The sequence below is a fragment of the Rhinopithecus roxellana genome, chromosome 10 (genome assembly GCF_007565055.1).
Source record: "Rhinopithecus roxellana isolate Shanxi Qingling chromosome 10, ASM756505v1, whole genome shotgun sequence".
Taxonomy (NCBI): Eukaryota; Metazoa; Chordata; class Mammalia; order Primates; family Cercopithecidae; genus Rhinopithecus; species Rhinopithecus roxellana.
In genome coordinates, this window is record NC_044558.1 from 6,315,777 (window position 1) to 6,339,862 (window position 24,086).

The following is a 24,086-nucleotide window of genomic DNA, read 5'->3' on the forward strand; positions in this document are numbered from 1 at the left end:
CTGGCCACAACATACTTTCTAAATAAGTGAATATACGAATTTGTTTAAACGTTCATTTATGATGCCATTCCGTGGTATATGAGTCTCCTGATTCATATATCCCACAACCTAGCAATGTTTGCCTAATGCAAAGAAGGTACCCAATAGATACTCATTATTGGGCTTCAGTTTTCTCATCTGAAAAGGGGATGCTTAATCCCTTCTCATTATAAAATTATTTTTCTAAAAAGGAAAGAAGACTACAAGGGACCTTTGAAATGTATGGGAATATTTATGGAAATGAGAGCTCCAACTAGAAGAAAGGCTATCAGTCGTCACCAACTATGAAATGGAGGTGGAGCAGAGGGGTTGAGTGACAACTCTGTCAGAAGAAGAGGGTGGGAACTGAAAATAGTCAAAAAGAGAGAAACAGTCATCTATGGTAGCTAGTATTTTATATTTAATTATCTTCTTTTTCTTAGGCAATAGTATAAATACTACCATTGCTGACAATTACCAACATTCAGATGTAAAAGATGCTTAATACTGTCACCCCTGTGAGGCCCTAAGCCATGAGTAATTTTGAGTCATGTAGATTGTTAACCACAATGAAAAGAAAGGAAAAGATTACAAAGGAGTAAGAAGGCAAATTGCTTTAAAATCATTACCAGTCCTCACCATGCTTTTGGAGGCTCTCCTGAAGTCCTGGCTTGGAAGCAGTATCCACGGTGTTTTCAGCATCTTCTTCCAAAGCAGGGGGGCTTACTGATGGAGTGTGCACTTCATCTGGTTTCAGGACAGCAGCTGGACCATCAATACCTAGGGGACAAAATAAAATGAATTTTAAAAAAGGAGCAAAGTATTATTCATTATTTAGTTGGGTAGATTTGGCATATGTGATCAGAATGAAGAACTACCGAATCATTTTATCTCCCCTCCTTTCTTTTTTTTTTTTTTTTTTTTTTTGAGACGGAGTCTCGCTCTGTCACCCAGGCTGGAGTGCTGTGGCCGGATCTCAGCTCACTGCAAGCTCCGCCTCCCGGGTTCAGGCCATTCTCCTGTCTCAGCCTCCCGAGTAGCTGGGACTACAGGCGCCGCCACGTCGCCCGGCTAGTTTTGTGTAGTTTTTAGTAGAGACGGGGTTTCACCGTGTTCGCCAGGATGGTCTCGATCTCCTGACCTCGTGATCCGCCCGTCTCGGCCTCCCAAAGTGCTGGGATTACAGGCTTGAGCCACTGCGCCCGGCCTCTCCCCTCCTTTCTTAACATCCATAAGAACATGTGTTAAGAGAGTAGGTCAGAACTGGTGTTCTTTTTTGCTGAGACAGGATCTCACTCTGTCACCCAGGCTGGAGAGCAGTGGTGTAATCACAGCTCACTGTAGCCTCGACTTCCTAGGCTCAAACAATCCTCCCACTTCAGTACCCCAAGTAGCTGGGACTACAGGTGTGTGCTACTATGCCTGGCTAATTTTTAATTTTTTTGTAGAGATGGAGTTTTGTTATGTTGCCCAGGCTAGTTTCAAACACCTGGCCTTAAGCGAGCCACCTGCCTGGCCTCCCAAAGTGCTGGGATCACAGGCATAAGCCACCATGCCCAGCCTGGTGTTCATTTTAACATGCTCTGTTACTACAGTAATATGTACTTGTACTTTAGTAACTGAAGTAATATGTACTTCAGAAACTTAAGAATGAGACCAAGAAAACAAAGTAGGTCCTCCACAGTACAGATCCTGTCCAGGCCAATAGCTCGGGTGGCTTGATTTAGAGGAACTTACAATCTTATTCTTCCTCCACCCCTCACCATCTCAGATGGTCCTTTGAACTATCTATTGGAAGAATGGATGCTCTCTACCTATTCCTGGCTTCATGATTCACCTCTGCCATGATTTAACAATCAAAAACTCCTCAAAGAGGTCATTCTAAACTCATTCATCTGGCATCTAGAAAACAACAGTTCTTGCCGGGCATGGTGGCTCAAGCCTGTAATCCCACCACTTTGGGAGGCCAAGGCAGGTGGATCACCTGGGTCAGGAGTTCTAGACAAGCCTGGCCAACATGGTAAAACCCCGTCTCTACTAAAAATACAAAAAACTTAGCCAGGCGTGGTGGCAGGCGCCTGTAAACCCAGCTACTCAGGAGGTTGAGGCAGGAGAATCACCTGAACCCAGGAGAAGGAGGTTGGCAGTGAGCCAAGATCATGCCACTGCACTCCAGCCTGGGCGACGAAAGCAAAACTCCGTCTCAAAAAAAAAAAAAAGAAAACAACAGTTCTAAAATGGACACAGACCTAAGGCGTCTTGCACTGATTATATTGCTTTTATTCTCCTCAAAGACCCCAAATGTGTTTATAAAGATCTGTGAAGGTGCCTGGTCATGGCGCTGATAATACTGTCCCTTCGGTGCGTCCGAGAGTCCTCCTGCCCTCTCGGTGTGTGAAACCTGTACCCCAGCAGGAAGTGATGCTGCCTAAATACACACCATGGAAGATGACATTGCTGTGGGGAGTGTGACGGTTCACCAAGGGAGTCTGCTCATCACTGGCCCTCGGCTTCGCCCGCCGTAGCCTGGCTTCTGGATTGGGCTGCACCATAAATGGCTCAAGGCGCTTTTTCCTCTGCCTCTTCTCAAGTAGTAGCCGCTGGGAAAAAGGCGGTATGTTAGCCAGCAAGTAGAGTTTCGACATGACCTAGCCACTTCCAGCATTTCATTTGTTTTTCACTGATCCTCACACAACATCTTGTAAATTATTTTTTCCCCATTTAAGAAATGGGAAAACTGAGGCACAGAGAGGACTAAGGATTCAATCATTTCATTTAACAAATACTTTTGAACACCTAACACCTATAAAGATCTATTTAAAATCAGATGATGCATTTTTTTTCTTTTTTTTTTTGAGACAGAGTCTCACTTGGTTGCCCAGGCTGAGTGCAGTGGCACCATCACAGCTCACTGCAGCCTCGACCTCCAAGGTGCGCCCAATCCTTCTGCCTCACCCTCCTGAATAGCTGGGACTACAGGTGTGCGCTACCACGCCCAGCTAATGTATTTTTGTAGAGACAGGGTTTCCCCATATTGCCCAGGCTGGTCTCAAACTCCTGAGCTCAAGCAGTCTGGTGCCTTGGCCTCCCAAAGTGTTGGGATTACAGGCGTGAGCCACTGCACCTGCCTCACACAATGCATTTCCAACCAAGTCTACTAAAGATGTATGGGAATCATCACAGCATTATCACAATGTGATTACAAGCTCAAAACATACAAACACACATGCACGGGGGAAAGATGGAGGAACACAGCAAGGGTGGTTTCTTCAGAGGTAGACTATGGCATGATTATTTTCTTTTTTCTAGTCTTTTTTTTTTTTTTCAAAGTTTTCTTATTTTTGTAAATGGAAGAAAAAAACTTTATTATTCTCTAAAACTCAAATTATTTCCATGTTCTAATTAGTTAAAGAGCAGTAAGTTTGGCATTCTTGTTTATCTTATATAATTAGGAATCAAATTTGGATCAAGGGTGAGAAGAAAAAAATGGCAGTTGGAACATATCAAATACAAAGCAGTCAACTCTATGAATAAAAGCAAGATAAAGGCTATGGTAGCAAGAAAAGTCAGGAAAAACGGATGACAGACCATGAGAAGAAAAAACCAATGAAATGGAGAGTACTAGCACATAGTACTAGTACCTTTTGGCAAATAAGGGCTTATAATATATAGCAATTATTATGGATCTGAGATAACTCAAAATAGGAAAAATGTTAAGCCTCATGCTAAAAAGTAAAGACATGATTAAAAAACAAAGATATTATAACCCACTTACTACTGTTTTTCAGGCAAAAGAAGCCATCTGTTTACTTTTTTCCATTGATATTGTTTCTAAAAAGTGCCTCCAGGAAGAAGAGTCACTCCAAGGGGTGAGACTATCAAAAAAGGAAGTGTGTTTTTCCTGAACTGGCCTGATGAGAGCACACTGATTAATTCAATAGCTCGTGTATAGAGGGAAAAGACTGGGGAGTTAAGATAACGTGCCAATACGGAATATACCATCAAGAATGAATAGGTGTTAGAGCAAGGACTAGCTTATGTTTGGAGATTTTTTTGAGATTTCATGAACTACCATGAATAGAAGGACCTTAACCCAGGAACACCAAATACACAGGAGGCTATGATGACTTCCGCCAAATGGAATTGGCCAGTAAGATTCTTCTAGCAGCTGGGAGTGGTGGCTCACGCCTGTAATCCCGGCACTTTGGGAGGCGGAGTCAGGCGGATCACTTGAGGTCAGGAGTTCGAGACCAGCCTGGCCAACATGGTGAAACCCTGTCTCTACTAAAAATACAAAAATTGGCCTGCATCTTGGTGTACGCCTGTAATCCCAGTTACTCAGGAGGCTCAGGCAGGAGAATCACTTAAACCCAGGAGGTGGAGGTTGTGGTGAGCTGAGATCGCGCCACTACACTCCAACCTAGGCAACAGAGCGAGACACTGTCTCAAAAAAATTTCTTCTAGCAACCAAGAAGTCTTGCATAATGGATACAAAGTAACTTGCTGGCCAGGCACAGTGGCTCATGCACAGTGGCTCATGCCTGTAATCCCAACACTTTGGGAGGCCGAGGGGGGGCGGATCACCTGAGGTGGGGAGTTCGAAGCCAGTCTGACCAACATGGAGAAACCCCGTCTCTACTAAAAACACAAAAATTAGCCAGGCGTGGTGGTGCATGCCTGTAATCCCAGCTACTTGGAGGCTGAGGCTGGAGAATTGCTTGAGCCTGGGAGGCGGAGGTTGCAGTGAGCTGAGACTGTGCCACTGTACTCCAGCCTGTGCAATGATAGTGAAACGCTATCTCAAAAAACAACAACAACAACAAAACCAGTAACTTGCCTGAAAAGACGGTAAATATTAAGTACTGAAATCATAAGAAACTGCCATATCTTATCTATATGGCCACAGCTATTTCGTCTCACACATACAGTCTGTGAAATGATTGATGAAACAAAAACGCATACTGTGGGCTGGGCGCAGTGGCTCACACCTGTGATCCCAGCAGTTTGGGAGGTCGAGGTGGGCAGATTACCTGAGGTCAGAAGTGTGAGACCAGCCGGGTCAACATGGTGAAACCCCGTCTCTACTAAAAAATAAAATTAGCCAGGAGTGGTGGCAGGCACCTGTAATTCTAGCTAGTTGCGAGGCTGAGGCAGGCGAATCGCTTGAACCCAGGAGGTGGAGGTTGCGGGAAGCTGAGATTGCTCCACTGTACTCCAAGACGAGCAACAGAGCAAGACTCCATCTCAAAAAAAAAAAGGGCTGGGCGCAGCAGCTCACACCCGTAATCCCAGCAGTTTGGGAGGCCGAGGCGGGTGGATCACCTGAGGTCAGGAGTTTGAGACCAGTCTAGCTAGCCAACATGGTGAAACCCCATCTCCACTAAAAATATAAAACATTGGCCAGGTGTGGTGGCAGGCGCCTGTAATCCTAGCTACTTGGGAGGCTGAGGCAGGAGAATCGCTTGAACTCAGGAGGTGGAGGTTGCCGTGAGCCGAGATTGTACCACTGCACTCCAGCCTGGGCAACAGAGTGAGACTGTCTCAAAACAAAAACAAAAACAAAAACAAAAAACCTGAATGTTGTAGCTATTTTATTTTACTTTTTGAGAAGGAGTTTCACTCTTGTTGCCCAGGCTGGAGTGCAACGGTGCGACCTTGGCTCACTGCAATCTCTGCCTCCTGGGTTCAAGCAATTCGCCTGACTCAGCCTCCGGAGCAGCTGGGATTACAGGTGCCTGCCACCATGCCCGGCTAATTTCTTATATTTTTAGTAGAGAGGGGTTCACATGTAAGGAAAATATTTTCTATAGAAAAGGAGTTTTCTGCTTGTGGTTTAGAAAAGGGAGGCCAAAGAGCTAGAATTTGATAGAGTTATCCAGTTTGTCCAAGAAAGAGAAATATCTTTTTTTTTAAAAAAAAAAACAGAGTCTTGCTCTGTTGCCCAGGCTGGACAGTGCAGTGGTGCGATCTCGGCTCACCGCAACCTCTGCCTCTCGGGTTCATGCAATTTTCCTGCCTCAGCCTCCCAAGTAGCTGGGATTACAGGTGCACCCCACCATGCCGAGCTAATTTTTATACTTTTAGTAGAGATGGGGTTTCATCATGTTGGCCAGGCTGCTCTCGAACTCCTGACCTCATTCCCTCTGATTCCTTGCTCACCAATAAGCCTTCTAATTTGAAGTTTAACTTCTTAGGTATCGTTTTCCCAGGAAAAGAGTATCATGAACAGTAGAGATGAATACACACTGAAAAAGTAGACCTCCCTTGGTACATTAATAACTTGGGGTTCTGGTTTTAAAACTTACTGGTATGGGTTTAACTAGTGTGAATTTGTGCCAAAGGACCTGGTTATATCCAGGTTCACTGACAAACTAAGCTCTCAGACTTGTAAAGGGAAGACTAGACCCCTGACCACAGGTTCCACCAAGGTATCTGGGGAAGCCTCTCTCTATCTACTTAAAGACTGATCAAACTCATTTAGACCAATGACTTAAGAAAAAAACAACTATAGACTCAAACTGTAATCAGCACCACAGCTACTATACCTCAGTATTGAATAGATCTTACTACTGTCCAAGTTTATAAATAAGAAAAATACCATTAAACAGATATGTGCAAGCTGCCATCTTGGTGAAAACTGTCATGCAGTTTGGATGGGGGAAGGAGAGAAGTGCTACTAGGGTTTGAATGTAACAATGTCAATTCCTATTTCATTTATATTTTACTTCCCTGAAAACTTAACAGTGCTTTAAATGAGGCTACATCAACGAGTAAGGACTCATTACCAAGACAGGGTAAGTCAGGGAGCCAGGAAGAAAGCCAAAGTTGATGGTTAGATGCAAATCTCCTTCCTTGGGTAGGTATATCCCTTTAGAAGAGGAGAATTAATCATACTATCATATTTTAATGTGTCACTATAAATATCATTTTACAAACTCTACCTGCCCTGATTTCGAATATACCAAGCCACGTTCTGATTGCAAACTTCCCACAGATATTTCTACTGGGAATGTAAAGACCAGCTAATTCTCAAATACGGTTCACTAGAAAGTAATTCTCAGATTCAGATTCATCACTTACGAGACTGGCTAATATGAACCAATCCTCAGGAGACGGATTAACTTTTGTTGTTTTTAGCTGTTTCTTATCCTATAAAGCTCACGACCAGCGACACTCAACCAAAAGGACACTGCCATAGCAGAATTCCTGAGTCTAATCTAATGTACATCTGGGCAGGGCTTCCCCAGCCTCTCCCACCTCCATCGAGGGTAACTGCTAGGATGTGCCACCGTCACTGACGGGTGTGCACTGTATCCCTTGGGCAGGTTGGCCTACTCTGGACTGTGAGGCTCCCACCAAGATACTGCCCACCTGGGATGCCCGGGCTGAGTTGTAGCCTGCACATCCTCCATATGCCTCCATCTTGGCTCTAACTTAGACACTCTTAAGATTCTTTCTAACATTCTATTATTTTATCCAGTCTAACTTCACTTTACAGATGAAATGACTGAGGCCAACTGACTTTAAGAATGTTACCTAAAATCACACAGCTGAATAACGGCAGAGCCAGAACTAGAACCAAAGCCTTCTGATTCCCAGCCCAATGTTTTCTTCATTATATGGTGCTGCCTTTGTTGTTATACACCATTTGAATGCTCACCTTGCATTTGTGGAAATTCCCTTACCCCCTACTGGGTAACTTCCTTCTCAAGCACCTGTTGGCATTTCATGGCTCTAACAATATTCTCATACACTTTTTTTTTTTTAAAAAGAGATGCAGGGTGGTGTCTTGCTGTGTTGCCCAGACTGAACTAAAACACTTGAGGTCAAGGGATCCTTCTTCCTCAGCCTCCCAGGCAGCTGGAACTACAGGTGCACACTACCATGCCAGCTTCTCATACATTATTTAACACCAAAATTTATACATCTTAGCTAAAGATATATTTTTTTAATTTTAAAAAATTCCTTTGAATTTTTGTAATCCCAGCTCTTTGGGAGGCCGAGACGGGCGGATCACGAGGTCAGGAGATCGAGACCATCCTGGCCAACACTGTGAAACCCCATCTCTACTAAAAAATACAAAAAACTAGCCGGGCGAGGTGGCGGGTGCCTGTAGTCCCAGCTGCTCCGGAGGCTGAGGCAGGAGAATGGCGTGAACCCGGGAGGCGGAGCTTGCAGTGAGCCGAGATCCGGCCACTGCACTCCAGCCCGGTGACAGAGCGAGCCCGTCTCAAAAAAAAAAAAGAAGAGACAAAACTTTAGAGACTTTTAGTCACCTACTAAATCCAGACATCTTGACTGTTAACGATCCTAGCTACAGAATTTGCTGAATTAGAATAGATTCATAGAAAAAAGCGAATATAAATACGATGTATGTTGGGTATAGGTTCTAAGCTATATGAACATAATGATCACAGCATGTAACAACACAAAATCGTTCATTTATTCCTTCCTTTGTTCAAATACTTAATGAAGGATTACTACATGTCCAGCACCGTGCTGAGAACTTCTGATATAATGGTTATCCAAAACATGCTTGGCTCCTGCTCTCACAGAGCTTAGTGTAATGGAGAAAACAAACTAAATGTGCCAGCAGCTCTGTGAAGAAAATTATCCTCTATCCTCAGCCTCCGAAAGAGCTGGGATTACAGGCATGAGCCACCATGCCTGGCCATGCGATGGAGATTTTAAAGCAGCACAGCAGCAAGTTCGGATCTGCATTTTAGCATGAGAACACCATCTTGTGAAATTACATTGTGAGTGAAATTACATTGTAGAGAGGTACTTAAGGTAGCAGAACCAAATTACTACATAGAAATACAATGTTAACATTCTTTTAATTCCTCAGAAAGAAAGGCACCAAAGAATTTTTGGTGATTGTAAATCCAAGGCCAGTCTTGTTGCTGACATCCTCAAAGCACTTTGGTCTTGCCATAGCCCAGAGCCTTGGTTCAGCAACCACTAACTCCAGACACTGCTTCACAGGTAACCACCCCAGCCTTCTCCTTCCCAGTCTTCTTTCCATAGCCCTGCCAAGGATTCAGAGCCAAGACCGCCAGCATCACGGCCAGTATAGCTGGCCACCTATTTCAAAAGAGGAGACTCTGCTCACCTGATAATCCAGTTTAGCCTGTCGCATCTTCATCATTTCTTCATGGAAAACACTGTTTAAAAAAAAAAATAAAGCAAGAAAGCAAGTATATAAAGAGAAAACTCCTTGTCAATTTCATCTTTTTATGTATGTACTCTTTTGGGTTATATGGAACCAGTCGATTCTGCCTTACAGAAGGCATCAGCTTCTAGAGGCTACCCACATTCACTGCAGGAGGACTTACCCCCCTTAACACCACCCTTACTCCAGAGGACCTCAGGAGACTGAAATACTCCAAGGACAAGAAAAAGATGAAAACATAGACCCCACGCGTGCAGGGATTTCCTTTTGTTTTAAACACTGTCTTGAGTACACGTTATGCTCTGAACACAGTGGTAAGCATTTTACATGGTATTATTTTATTTTTTAAAACAACCCCATGAACTAGATACCATTATTTTTTACACTTTGAAGATGAAGGAAGACTTGAAGTCATGTGTAAGGCTAAACAGCAGAAACAGACCCCAATTCTGGTCTCCTTCTGGCATCTAAATTACATCTGAAAAATCAAATATATTTATTTGTTTTTTGGAGTTAGTTCTACGACAGAGAAAATTACACTGTGTATAACATCTTACTAGAGCCTACTGAATTCCTGAAGATCTGGGCATTTAACTTAACTTACTCAAGTCTGTCATTAATAACACTTATCATGCCAGTCATCAAAGGAGACAACTGTAAGTATGGATGAACAGGTGACATTTATTGCCACCGAGAGACAGATCTGCTTGAAGGCAAAAAGAAACAACAAAAATGGAATAAAGCCAGACTTCAGCTGATAAACCAAGCCCTTCTGAACATTTAAAAACACTCTTTGGTCCGGGCACGGTGGCTCACACCTGTAATCCCAGCACTTTGGGAGGTCAAGGTGGGTGGATCACAAGGTCAGGAGTTCGAGACCAGCCTGGCCAACATGGTGAAACCCTGTCTCTACTAAAAATACAAAAAATTAGCCAGGTGTGGTGTCCATGCCTGTAATCCCAGCTATTTGGGAGACTGAGGCAGGAGAATCACTTGAACCCGGGAGGCAGAGGAAGAGTGAGATCACACCATTTTACTCCAGCCTGGGTGACAGGGCAAGACTATGGCTCAAAACAAACAAACAAACAGGGGGGAAGAAAAACAATAACTCTCTCTGAACGCTTTTCTATTCTTGACAATTTTTTAATTTAAGACTTTTATTTTGTGATTCAGCATTCTTGTAAAGTGTGAAGTATGAAATTAGGCAGAAATGGCTCTCAATTATTTGGATGATAAATGTTTACTGGGAACTTAGTGCCAGAAAAACTGGAACTAGAAGGTGCTATTTAAGAAGACAAATTCCATTACCACAAAGAGAAACATGGTTTTTGCTACATTTGGGGCAAATATACCAAAGCATTTATGTATGGCTTAATGGTGTGCCACTATATTCCTACATTTTAGAAGGTTCTATGCATCTCACTAATGCATAGCAACTTGGAATTTGCATGCTGTCTCAAAGACTCTTCCTGTCAAAGATTCACTTGTGAGGCAGGTTTAACAACCCTCACACACAGACGTGGAGGTGCTTTCTGATTTTCTGACATGCCTCTCTATTTATTAATTCACTCATGACCTCTATGTTTAAAAAACAAACAAAAAAAAAGCACTGGGTGGTCAATAAATCATCTCTTTTCTCCCAGCTCCAAAGAGGAACAAATAAACAAAAATGTCAGACACAACAGCCTCTGACCTTGACTTTGTGCCCTTGACTTTGTGCCCCCCATGTTTCACCTAGATATGTTCCTACATTTTCTTTTTTTTTTTTTTTTTGAGATGGAGTCTCGCTCTGTCGCCCAGGCTGGAGTGCAGTGGCGCAATCTCGGCTCACTGCAAGCTCCGCCTCCCGGGTTCACGCCATTCTCCTGCCTTAGCCTCCTGAGTAGCTGGGACTACAGGCACCCGCCACCTGGCCCGGCCAGTTTTTTTGTATTTTTTAGTAGAGACAGGGTTTCACCGTGTTAGCCAGGATGGTCTCGATCTCCTGACCTTGTGATCCGCCCGTCTCGGCCTCCCAAAGTGCTGGGATTACAGGCTTCAGCCACCGCGCCCAGCTGTTTTCTTTTGTGATTTTTATCTGCAGTCACGTATTCTTAAACCCCAAATTTAAAAATCCTTCATTAATATAGTATGACAAAAAAAAAAAAAAAAGATAAAACAAAAACAAAACTAGAGTGCTAGAATATTACAGGTATTCAGTATGTATAAGTAAAAAAGTCTCGCTCTGCCACCCAAGCTGGAGTGCAGTGGCTTGAACTCGTCTCACTGCAACCTCTACCTCCTGGGTTCAAGCCATTCTCGTGCCTCAGCCTCCTGAATAGCTAGAACTACAGGGGTGCACCATCATGCCCCGCTAATTTTTATAATTTTTTTTTTTTTTTTTCTGGAGACGGAGTCTCACTCTGTCACCCAGGCTGGAGTGCAGTGGCGCGATCTCGGCTTACTGCAACCACCTCCCAGGTTCAAGCGATTCTCCTGCCTCAACCTTCCGAGTAGCTGGGACTATAGGTGCACGTCGCTACACCCAGCTAATTTTTTGTATTTTTAGTAGAGACAGAGTTTCACTGTGTTAGCCAGGATTGTCTTGAACTCCTGACCTCGACCTCGTGATCTGCCCACCTCAGCCTCCCCAAGTGCTGGGATTACAGGTGTGAGCCACTGTGCCCAGCCAATTTTTGTATTTTTAGTAGAGATGGGGTTTTGCCATGTTGGCCAGGCTGGTCTTGAACCCCTGACCTCAAGTGATTTGCCCACCTCGGCTTCCCAAAGTGCTGGGATTACAGGCGTCAGCCATTGTGCCTAGCCATGTATCAGTATAAATTTTTTAAAGTTCTGCATAAAATGACATTATATAGCAAAAGGAGAATTTGGAGAAAAAAGTCCACTGTTACGGACTAGTATTTTCATTTTTTAAAATTTATTATTCATTTATTTACTTATTTTGAGATGAAGGGTTCACTCTTGTTGCCCAGGCTGGAGTACAATGACGTGATTTCGGCTCGCTGTAACCTCCACTTCCCAGATTCAAGCGATTCTCCTGCCTCAGCCTCCTGAGCAGCTGGGATTACAGGCGCCCGCCACCACGCCCGGCTAACTTTTGTATTTTTAGTAGAGACAGGGCTTCATCATTTTGGCCAGGCTGGTCTCAAACTCCTGACCTCAGGTGATCCACCTGCTTTGGCCTCCCGAAGTGCTGGGATTATAGCCATTTTTTTTTTAATTAAAAATAAATTAGGCTGGGCACGATGGCTCACACCTGTAATTCCAGCACTTTGGGAGGCCGAAGCGGGTGAATTGCCTGAGCTCAGGAGTTTGAGACCAGCCTGGCCAACACGGTGAAACCCCGTCGCTACTAAAATACAAAAAATCAGCTGGGAGTAGCGGCTTGCACCTGTAATCCCAGCTACTCAGGAGGCCGAGGCAGGAGAATCACTTGAACCCAGGAGGCGGAGGATGCAGTGAGCTGAGATCATGCCACTGCACCACTCCAGCCTGGGTGATGGTGTGGGACTCCGGCTCAAAAGAAAAAAAAAGAGCCGGTGGCTCACGCCTGTATTCCCAGCACTTCTGGCGGCCGAGGCCAGCGGATCACGAGGTCAGGAGTTCAAGAGCAGTCTGGCCAACATGGTGAAACCCCCTCTCTACTAAAAATACAAAAAGTAGCCGGGTATGGTGTTTTGCACCTGTAATCCCAGGTACTCAGGAAGCTGAGGCAGGAGAATCGCGTGAACCCAGGAGGCAGAGGTTGCAGTGAGCCAAGATGGTGCCACTGCACTCCCGCCTGGGCGACAGTGCAAGACTCTCTCTCAAACAAACAAAAAAAATCTTTTTTTTTTTGACAGGGTCTGGCTCTGTTGCCCAGGCTAGAGTGCAGTGGCATGATCTTGGCTCACTGAAATCTCCACCATGAACTAGTATTTTCAAACAGCTGCTGCTACATATCTGTACTCTGTTCTCAACACTAAACCAAAGGTGTGATGACTTCTGGCATGGGGGAAATAGAATCATTCCTCACCCATGCTAAAACCTCTTCAAAGATGTTAAGTTCTGGCATATGACTAAAGTTTTCAAACGTTTCTCATAAGGCCTCAAATAGTGAAAAAAACAGGTATGTCTTTGACAGTATGACACCACTTGATTCCTTTCATCAAGCCTGGGCAAGTTGAACAGACAATCTGAATAAATAGGGTACAATCAAAACATTTTCATCTCAACAGAAGAGACGATAAATACACGTTAAGTAACTGTAACATTTGTAAGTCTCCTATATATCAAAAGTCACATTTTCCCTGAGTTCTAAGTTTAAATAAATTATAACTTAAAAAGTTATACCTTTAGCTAAATTATAACCTATAAAGATATTTTAATGCCTGGTGCAGTGGCTCACGCCTGTAATCCCAACACTTTGGGAGGCTGCAGCGGGTGGATCACGAGGTCAGGAGATCGAGACCATCCTGGCCAACATGGTGAAACCCCGTCTCTACTAAAAATACAAAAATTAGCCGGGCATGATGGCGGGCGCCTGTAGTCCCAGCTACTCAGGAGGCTGAGGCAGGAGAATTGCTTGAACCTGGGAGGTGGAGGTTGCAGTGAGCTGAGATCATGCCACCGTGCTCCAGCCTGGTGACAGAGCGAGACTCTGTCTCAAAAAAAAAAAAAAAAAAAAAAAAGATATTTTATAGACTTATATTCAATCTGAACTAAAATTTCTAGTCTAATCTGGAATATCATCTTAATAAATTTATATTTTTCTGACTTAATTTTTTTTTTTTTTTTTTTTGAGACAGAGTCTCAGTCTGTCATCGAGGCTGGAGTACAGTGGCACGATCTCAGCTCACTGCAACCTCCACCTCCCGGGTTCAAGCGATTCTCCTGCGTCAGCGTCCCAAGTAGCTGAGATTACAGGTGCCTGCCATATTTTTAATGGAGAAGGGGTTTCGCCATGTTGGCCAGGTTGGTCTCCAACTCCTGACTTCAGGTGCACGTGATCCGCCCATCTTGGCCTCCCAAAGTGCTGGGATACAGGCATGAGCTGCCATGCCCGGCCTGTGTTAATATTCTCTTTCCTTCATTTTAACTTAGTTATTGAATAGCAAGCCTAACCATAACCAAGCCTGGTTAATAAATCAACACAAAACAGAAAGAATTCCTACAGGAAAAAAAAAAAGTGGGGTAACTCTTTTTCCTCCCATTTTTCTCAAATAAAATTTCCTATTTGCTTGGTACAAACAGGGGAAACCCTAAACATACATCGTGAAGAAACACAGAAACACTCAAGCGTGGCAGATGAGAATGCCCACAGAACACCATTCTCTTGGACAATTCTCCAGTTACCAACCAGTAAAGGCTAAACTGAAGATACCTGCTGGGCATGGTGCCAGGAGCCTGTGGTCCCAGCTACTCAGGAGGCTGAGGTAGGAGGAGCACTTGAGCCCAAGAGTTCAAGGGTGCAGTGAGCCGTGACTGTGACCCCACACAGCAGCCTGAGCAACAGAGCGAGACTCCATCTCAGATAAACATAGGTAAGATAGACAGATAAAATAAAAATTAGCTGAAGATAACTACAAGGCCTTACAACACCGCACAGTGTACACAAAGAATTTTCTGACGGTGTGTCCCATCTCACTCACCTTTATTTATGGACACCAACAAAACCTAGACTAGGAAAGAGACATTAGTAGGAAAACTGACAACATTCAAATAAGGCCTGTGAATTAGTTAACAGTATTGATTCTATATTAATTTCCTGATTTTGATAATGTGGCCATGGTTATGTAAGATGTTAACATTAGGCCAGGCACAGTGGCTCACGCTTGTAATCCCAGCACTTTGGGAGGCCAAGGCGGGCGGATCACGAGGTCAGAAGTTCGAGACCAGCCTAGCCAATGCAGTGAAACCCTGTCTCTACTAAACATAGAAAAATCAGCTGGGCGTGGTGGCGGGCACCTGTAATCCCAGCTACTCAGGAGGCTGAGGCTGGAGAATTGCTTGAACCTGGGAGGCAGAGGTTGCAGTGAGCCAAGATCACGCCACTGCACTCCAGCCTGGGCGACAGAACTAGGCTCCATCTCAAAAAAAAAAAAAAAAAAAAAAAAAAAAGGAAGAAGAAGATGTTAACATTAGGGGAAACTTGGTGAAAGGTATAGAGGGATTCTCTAATATTTTTATAAATTTTCTGTAAGTCTAAAAAGATTTTTTAAAGTCGGGTATAAAAAATATTAGTGATGAATCTAGGTGAAGGGCATAGGTTTATGGACCGTGCTTTCTTGTGACTTTTCAGCAAATTTCAATTTTTTCTTTTCTTTTTCTTTTTTTTTTTTTTTTGAGATAGAGTCTCACTCTCATTGCCCAGGCTGCTGTGCAGTGGCGTGATCTTGGCTCACCGCAACCTCTGCTTCCTGGGTTCAAGCGATTCTCCTGCCTCAGTCTCCCGAGTAGCTGGGATTACAGGCATGCACCACCACCTCTGGCTAATTTTGTATTTTTAGGAGAGACAGGGTTTCTCCCTGTTGATCAGGCTGGACTTGAACTCCCGACCTCAGTGATCCACCCGCCTCAGCCTCCCAAAGTGCTAGGATTACAGGCATGAGCCACCGTGCCCAGGCAAATTTTTTCAAAATAATAAGAGAAAAAAATAAAATATACATTTTGGTAATTTGTTTTCATTGTTGTGGACTGACTACCTTTAAAAAGCCCACTGCTACCAGGTGCAGTGGCTCATGCCTGTAATTCCAGAACTTTGGGAGGCTGACGTGGGCAGATCACTTGAGGTCAGGAGTTCGAAACCAGCCTGACCAACATGGTGAAACCCCATCTCTACTAAAAATACAAAAATTAGCCAGGTGTTGTGGCCCACGCCTGTAATCCTAGCTACTTGGGAGGCTGAGGCAGGACAATCACTTGAACCCAGGAGGCAGAGGTTGCAGTGAGCTGGGATCATGCCATTACACTGCAGCCTGGGCAACAGCACGAGGCTCCGTCTCGAAAAAAAAAAAAAAATTCCCATTGCCCTTTAATCTACCACCTAAATTACGCTCACACAGTATTTCTAGGGAATGAAGATGGCATGAACAGCAAAGAAATTTGCTAAAGATAAGTAACAGAGAAACTTCGAGCATACTTGAAAACATTATTCTCCATTGCTAGTCTAGTGCTATACCCAACAGACCATGCTGCCAAGTACTTTGAAGCACTGAATAATGTTACTAATGACCCTCAAGAATCTATGATTATTCGGCACTCTCAACGTTCCTGTCAACTTCTCTCAGCCTGTTAAGAGTAAATTTTTCGAGCTGCCAGTAACACAAAATCCATTGCCACTAAACAATCAGAGTGTTTCTGCGGCTTCCTACACTGTGCCAGATAAGGATGCTGTAATCAGCACTCAACTGCAATTTGGCCACTGATGCAGGAGGCTAAACAGGCTCCTTCTGTGGTACTGGAGAAAGTAAACACCATCCTTGCCAGGAAAGCGGCAGGATAAGACATGCAAAAACAAAGGCAGTGAGCAGCCCGTTGCTTTTCCTGATAGTAACTTGAGTGAAGGCTTCCTTTACTGACCACAGTATTGCTTCGGAACATCACAAATTATTACTATTATTATTATTATTATTTTTTTTGAGACAGAGTCTCGCTCTGTCGCCAGGCTGGAGTGCAGTGGCACAATCTAGGCTCACTGCAAGCTCCACCTCCCAGGTTCGTTCACACCATTCTCCTGCCTCAGCCTCCTGAATAGCTGGGACTACAGGCGCCGCCACCACGCCCAGCTAATTTTTTGTATTTTTAGTAGAGACGGGGTTTCACCGTGGTCTCAATCTCCTGACCTTGTGATCCACCTGCCTCGGCCTCCCAAAGTGCTGGGATTACAGGCGTGAGACACTGTGCCCGGCCTATTTTTTAGACTTAGAAATTAGATATAGTTATCTTCTTTCATTAATGCAATAAATGCCAGTGTGCAGTGATAAAGAGGACAACTTGGCAATTTATTTTTGAGAAATTCATAATTGTAAATATTTAGTAATTAGCTGCTGCATGAAGTTAAAATAATTTACAAAAAATCTGGTTCAACTCAACCTATTAGAAATAAATGTAGTATGTGTGAGACTAGGAATTACTGCAAAGGTATTACACAGGAAAGATAAAGGAAATAAAAGGTTTACCTCAAGAAAACAACTACAAAAAATAATTTTTTATTCTTAAATCTAGTTATTCATGCTTATTTGAAGACTGACTAACATCCTTTAGAAGAAAAACTGTAGGTATGATTACGACTTTTACTTAAATTCACTACTTAAAAATCAGCAAGTTGGACTTCATCAAAATGAAAAACTTTTGTTCTGCAAAGATACTGTTAGGAAAATTAGAAGGCAAGTCACAAACTAGGGAAAACATTTGTGAGCTAAGAATGAATTCGCTTTTTTTTTACATCGTTTTGCTCTTGTTGCCCAGGCTAGAGTGCAATGGCACGATCTCAGCTTACCACAACCTCTTGTGAGCTAAGAATGAATTCGCTTTTTTTTTTACATCGTTTTGCTCTTGTTGCCCAGGCTAGAGTGCAATGGCACGATCTCAGCTCACTACAACCTCCACCTCCCGGGTTCAAGCGATTCTCCTGCCTCAGCCTCTGGAGTAGCTGGGATTACAAGCATGGGCCACCATGCCCGGCTAATTTTGTATTTTTAGTAGATACATGGGTTCTCCATGTTGGTCAGGCTGGTCTCGAACTCCTGACCTCAGATGACTCACCCGCATCAGCCTCTCAAAGTGCTGGGATTACAGGTGAGAGCCACTGTGCCAAGCCTATGATTTTTGCATTTTTAAAAGATTAAAAATATCTGAATAATAATACTTTGAGACATGTAAACATTATATTAAATTCAAATTCCAACCAGATGCAGTGACTCATGCCTGTCATCTCAGCACTTTGGGAGGCCTAAGTGGGCAGCCTGCTTGAGGCCAGGAGTTTGAGACCAGCCTGGGCAACATAGTGAGAACCCCATCTCTACAAAAAATTTAAAAATTAGCCAGGCGTGGTGGTGCAGACCCGTAATCCCAGCTACTCAGGAGGCTGAGGCAGAAGGATTGCTTAAACCCAGGAGTTCAAGGCTATTGTGGGCTACGATTGCACCACTGCACTCAGCCTGGGCAACACAGTGAGAACCTGTCCCCCGAGCCCAAAAAGAAATTATCACTGTGCAGGAAGTAATGAACAAAAAGAAAAAAATCTTCAAATTCTAGTGTCTATAAAGTCTTATTGAAACAGACACATTCATTCACTTACCTATTATCTATGGCTGTTTTTGTGCTACAACAGAAAAACTGAGTAATGAGTAACTGGGACAGAGACTGTATGGCCTACAAAACCAAAAACATTTGGTTAAGACCTTCACAGAAAAGGACAACTGGTCAGGGATGATGGTGCATGCCTACAGTCCCCGCTGCTAGGGAGGCTGAGGCGGGAAGATGGCTTAAGTCCAGGAGTTCAAGACCAGCTTGGGCAACAAAGCAAGACCCCTATCTGAAAAAAAAAAAATTAAAAAGAAAAGGTCTGCTGACCCCTGGCTTGGCCTATATTAGTTCAAACTAATCATAAGTCCCCATTTAGAGACGTGTGCTGTGTGGTTACAGCACAGTTCCCAGTACAACTTAACCTAGTAAAGCCTCAAATTTCCTAATTTGCAAAGTAAGAACAATGACACTTAACTCAGAAGGTTATTGTGAAGATTAAATGAAACTTGGCTCATAGTAAGCACTCAAACTGCAACTGCTATTATATCTTTTTTTTTTTGAGATCGAGTTTCTGCTCTTGTTGCCCAGGCTGGAGAGCAATGGCGCGATCTTGCCTCACTACAACCTCTGCCTCCCATATTCAAGCAATTCTCGTGCCTCAGCCTCCCAAGTAACTGGGATCACAGGCATGCGCCACCACACCCAGCTAATTTTGTATCTTTTGTAGAGACAGGGTTTCACCATGCTGCCCAGGCTGATCTCAAACTCCTAACCTCAGGTGACCTGCCCACCTTGGCCTCCCAAAGTGCTGGGATTACAGGCATGAGCCATGGCGCCCAGCTTAGATTTTTTTTTCTTTTCTTTTAAGAGATAGGGTCGGCCGGGTGCGGTGGCTCAAGCCTGTAATCCCAGCACTCGGGGAGGCCGAGGTGGGCGGATCACGAGGTCAGGAGATCGAGACCATCCTGGCTAACATGGTGAAACCTCGTCTCTACTAAAAAATACAAAAAACTAGCAGGGCGCGTTGGCAGGCGCCTGTAGTCCCAGCTACTTGGGAGGCTGAGGCAGGAGAATGGCGTGAACCCGGGAGGCGGAGCTTGCAGTGAGCTGAGATCCGGCCACTGCACTCCAGCCTGGGTGACAGAGCGAGACTCCGTCTCAAAAAAAAAAAAAAAAAAAAAAAAGAGATAGGGTCTTGGGCCAGGCAGAGTGTCTCATGCCTGTCCAGCATTTTGGGAGGCCAAGGTGTGAGAATCACTTGAGGCCCAAGTTCAAGACTAGCCTGGGCAATATACCAAGACCCTATCTCTTGAAAGAGAGAACAAACGAACATGACAGACCAACAGACAGACAGGGGTTCTCACTATGTTGCCCAGGCTGGTCTTGAGCTACTGGCCTCAAGTGATCTCCTTCCTCCCGCCTCAGTCTCCGTAAGTGCTAGGATTATGGGCTTGAACCACCATGCCTGGGAAGATTTTTGTTTTACAATGCTTCTTAACGCTACAAATGAATGTATTACCTTAATCTTCACTTCAGTGAGAAGACTATTTCATTCTAATGCTTTATCACCTTTCAAAAGCATCTGCATAATCTTTTGAATGCTGGAAACCCACACATTTCTAAGAATGTCCCCTGTATTAAAAAAATCTTTAGGCTGGGTGTGGTGGCTCACACCTATAATCCCAGTACTTTAGGAGGCCGAGGCAGGTGCATCACCTGAGGTCAGGAGTTCGAGACCAGCCTGGCCAACATGGCGAAACCCCGTCCTTACTAAAAATACAAAAATTAGCCAGGCATGGTGGTGGGCACCTGTAATCCCGGCTACTCAGGAGGCTGAGGCAGGGAGAATTGCTTGAACCCGGGAGGTGGAGATTGCCGTGAGCAGAGATCCTGCCACTGCACTCCAGCCTGGGTAACAGAGCAAGACTCCAAAAAAAATATTTAAAAGTTCAAAACTGTATTGCTATGGAAACATTGTTAAAATGTGTTGTCACTCTTCTAGTTGCACTTAAGTACAGTTCCACTTAGTGAATACTTAATACTGCCTGCCAGGAATTATATTAAATATATATTATCTAATTTTCACAATAACCTTGACAAAGTAGGCACTAGAATCTCATTTTACAGAGAGATACAAAACTCATAGATGCTCTAAATGAATTTGGCGAGAAAGGAGGTGAACTCCTTTCATATGAGTTTCATATCTCTCTGTAAAATGAGATTATGGTACCTACTTTGTAGATTTATCAAAGTTTCTTCCTGCAAAGCTAAACAGCAATAATTTTATTTTTCCAGGAGCATATTTGAAAAATATTTCTTGTGTTCTTGTTACAGCCTTATTTTCTACACATCAAAGGAAAGCAATTTTGAACTTACAACTATAGCTTACATTCTAAAGGTCAAACAGTTATCAATGAAAGAGCCAGAATTCAATCACGAGTCTCACTCCCAATCTACCTGAATGTGTTAAACCGCATGACTGAAAACGTGTACTAAAATGGTCAGCTGAGGCAGGAATTTCAGTCTCTGGTATTTCAATATGTTCATTAAAAGTGCCAGCTGACTTGCTACTTTTAGGTAGAACTTTCAAGCCAGTGAATAGATTTTAAAGCAGTCCTGGGGAGGAGTGCCCTGAATAATGACATTTAGGTCAACCACACTGCATATACAACGGTGGTCCCATAAGATGATAACACTACATTTTCAGCCAGGCACAGTGGCTCACGCCTGTAATCCCAGCACTTTGGGAGGCCAAGGCGGGTGGATCACTTGAGGTCAAGAGTTCAAGACCAGTTTGACCAACATGGTAAAACCCTGTTTCTACTAAAAATACAAAATTAGCTGAGCATGGTGGTACACGCCTGTAATCCCAACTACTTGGGAGGCTGAGGCAGGAGAATCGCTTGAGCCCGGGAGACAGAGATTGCAGTAAGCCGAGGTCGCGCCACCGCATTCCAGCCTGAGCAACAAGGGTGAAACTCCATCTCAAAAAAAAAAAGAAAAAAAAGTATTTTCACTGTATCTTTGCTATGTTTAGATATGTTTAGATACACTAACACTTACCATTGTGTTCCAATTGCCTACAATATTCAGTACAGTAACAGGCCATGTAGTTTTGCAGCCTAGGGGCAACAGACTGTACCACAGGGCCTCTGTAGGTAGTAGGATATCCCATCAAGGTTTGTGTGCACACTCTATGATGTTCACACAGCAAACTCCACTAATGACATGTTTCTCAGAATGCATCCCCACCGAGTGGCAAATAACTGTATAGAGTGAAAGACTCATCAGATTTCATCATGTTCAAACTGATAACAATTTCAGATAATTGTGGAAAGAGTTATTAACAAAGTATGTTTCCTAACTCAACTGACAAATAGGTTCACCTTGTCCAAATCCTAAATGTCACTATTGGAAGGCCATATTTTTTTTTTTTTTTTTTTTTTTTTTTTTGAGACGGAGTCTTGCTCTGCCGCCCAGGCTGGAGTGCAGTGGCCGGCTCTCAGCTCACTGCAAGCTCCGCCTCCCGGGTTCACGCCATTCTCCTGTCTCAGCCTCCCGAGTAGCTGGGACTACAGGTGCCCGCCTCGGCACCCGGCTAGTTTTTTGTATTTTTTAGTAGAGACGGGGTTTCACCGTATTAGCCAGGATGGTCTCGATCTCCTGACCTCATGATCCGCCCGTCTCGGCCTCCCAAAGTGCTGGGATTACAGGCTTGAGCCACCGCGCCCGGCCGGAAGGCCATATTTTTACACATACTGACACACCAAGAACATATCTGGCTAGAACAAAATACTGCTTCTGAGAAAAGACACATAAAGGTCATACGAGAACTGTCAGAAAAGAATTCCTTTGACATCTATCCTTCCTTGTCTAGGGAGAAATGGTAGTATCCTAGGCTCAGCTGTCTTCTACTTGAAAGATGGCCGGGCCGGGCGCGGTGGCTCAAGCCTGTAATCCCAGCACTTTGGGAGGCCGAGACAGGCGGATCACGAGGTCAGGAGATCGAGACCATCCTGGCGAACACGGTGAAACCCCGTCTCTACTAAAAAAATACAAAAAACTAGCCGGGCGAGGTGGCGGGTGCCTGTAGTCCCAGCTACTCGGGAGGCTGAGGCAGGAGAATGGCATAAACCCGGGAGGCGGAGCTTGCAGTGAGCTGAGATCCGGCCACTGCACTCCAGCCCGGGCGACAGAGCGAGACTCTGTCTCCAAAAAAAAAAAAAAAAAAAGAAAGATGGCCACAATCCAGAGCTAACTTAACTGAAGCCAGGGAATGAGCATCCATTTCCTTCCTAGGAGGCCCATTTAGCAGAGACACAATCAGAGTAGGGAGAATTGCTTGGGCAGAGGGAGGCAATGAGAAGGAAAGGCTGATTTGAGCATTCACAGAGCCCCGAAGAATGCAGCAGGGAACACTATTTTAGAGTAAACCCCTCCTGATTTTGCATGTACCACACAGCAAAAGCAAAAACCATTCTTTCGAGTGAACTAAACAGAAAGGCTATTTAAGATGTATGATTTAATCCAGAAGTTAAAATAATGCATTTATTACTTGTAGATTCAAACAGACATTACTCAGAACTTAAGTTCATTCTAACTCTTGCCCAATTCTCCCTTCTCAGGGGTTACATTTTCTCTCTTCAGGAATGTTTTTTATTTTCACTATTTCTTATGTTTATTTCATTTTATTTTATTTTTCAAACAGAGTTTCACTCTTGTCGCCCAGGCTGGAGTGAAGTGGCGTGATCTCGGCTCACTGCAACCTCCGCCTCCCAGGTTCAAGCAATTCTCCTACCTCAACCTCCCAAGTAGCTGGGATTATAGCTGCACACCACCACGCCCAGCTAATTTTTATATTTTTAGTAGAGATGGGGTTTTGCCATGTTGGCCAGGCTGGTCTCAAACTCCTGACCTCAGGTGATCCACCCACCTTAGCCTCCCAAAGTGCTGGGATTACTTGTGTGAGCCACTGCGCCCAGCCATCATCAGTATATTATTATCAATTATATGCACAAAGGGCATCCAGAGTATCTGAAATCAACCTTATGATAATGTGTGAGAAAAGAGAGGAGACGAGAAGCCAAAGCCTAAATTTTACTTTTGATGACATCATTTTACTCATCACATAATCTTAGGTATAACATAACCTTTCTAAACCTTAATCTCCGCATCTACAAAATGCAGATGACACCTGCACTTTGCTTCCTTCAGAGTTATAAAGCTCAAAAGAGATCAAATATGTGAAAGCACAATGAAGTCTGCAAAGAACACAAACATGTTAGCCATTATTATTGAGCTTTTTTTTTGAGACAGAATCTCACTCTGTCATCCAGGCTGGAGTGCAGTGGTGCGAACTCAGCTCACTGCAACCTCCGCCTTCCAGGTTCAAGCGATTCTTCTGCCTCAGCCTCCAGAGTAGCTAGGACTACACGCGCACGCCACCATAACCGGCTAATTTTTGTATTTTTAGTAGAGACAGGGTTTTGCCATGTTGGTTGGGCTGGTCTCGAACTCCTGACCTCGTGATCTGCCCCCGCTCTGCCTCCCAAAGCACTGGGATTACAGGCATGAGCCACCGCACTTGGCCTATTACTGAGCTTTTTATCTTGACAGATTTCTTTTGTGTGTGTGTGTATGTGTTTTGTTGTTGTTGTTGTTGTTGTTG

At 44.0% G+C, this 24,086-nt stretch overlaps 1 protein-coding gene across 1 annotated transcript in view; it reads right to left on the bottom strand.

Annotated features, from left to right (window-relative positions):
* TULP3 (TUB like protein 3) overlaps positions 1 to 24,086 on the bottom strand; it is a 44,897-nt gene that overhangs the window by 16,234 nt on the left and 4,577 nt on the right. Inside the window, exons 2-4 of the mRNA XM_010359182.2 lie at positions 9,131 to 9,182; positions 2,459 to 2,618; positions 658 to 798 (exon numbers count right to left, since the gene is read on the bottom strand). Of these exons, the coding sequence (XP_010357484.2) occupies positions 658 to 798; positions 2,459 to 2,618; positions 9,131 to 9,182 (353 nt within the window). The remainder of the gene's footprint in view (positions 1 to 657; positions 799 to 2,458; positions 2,619 to 9,130; positions 9,183 to 24,086) is intronic.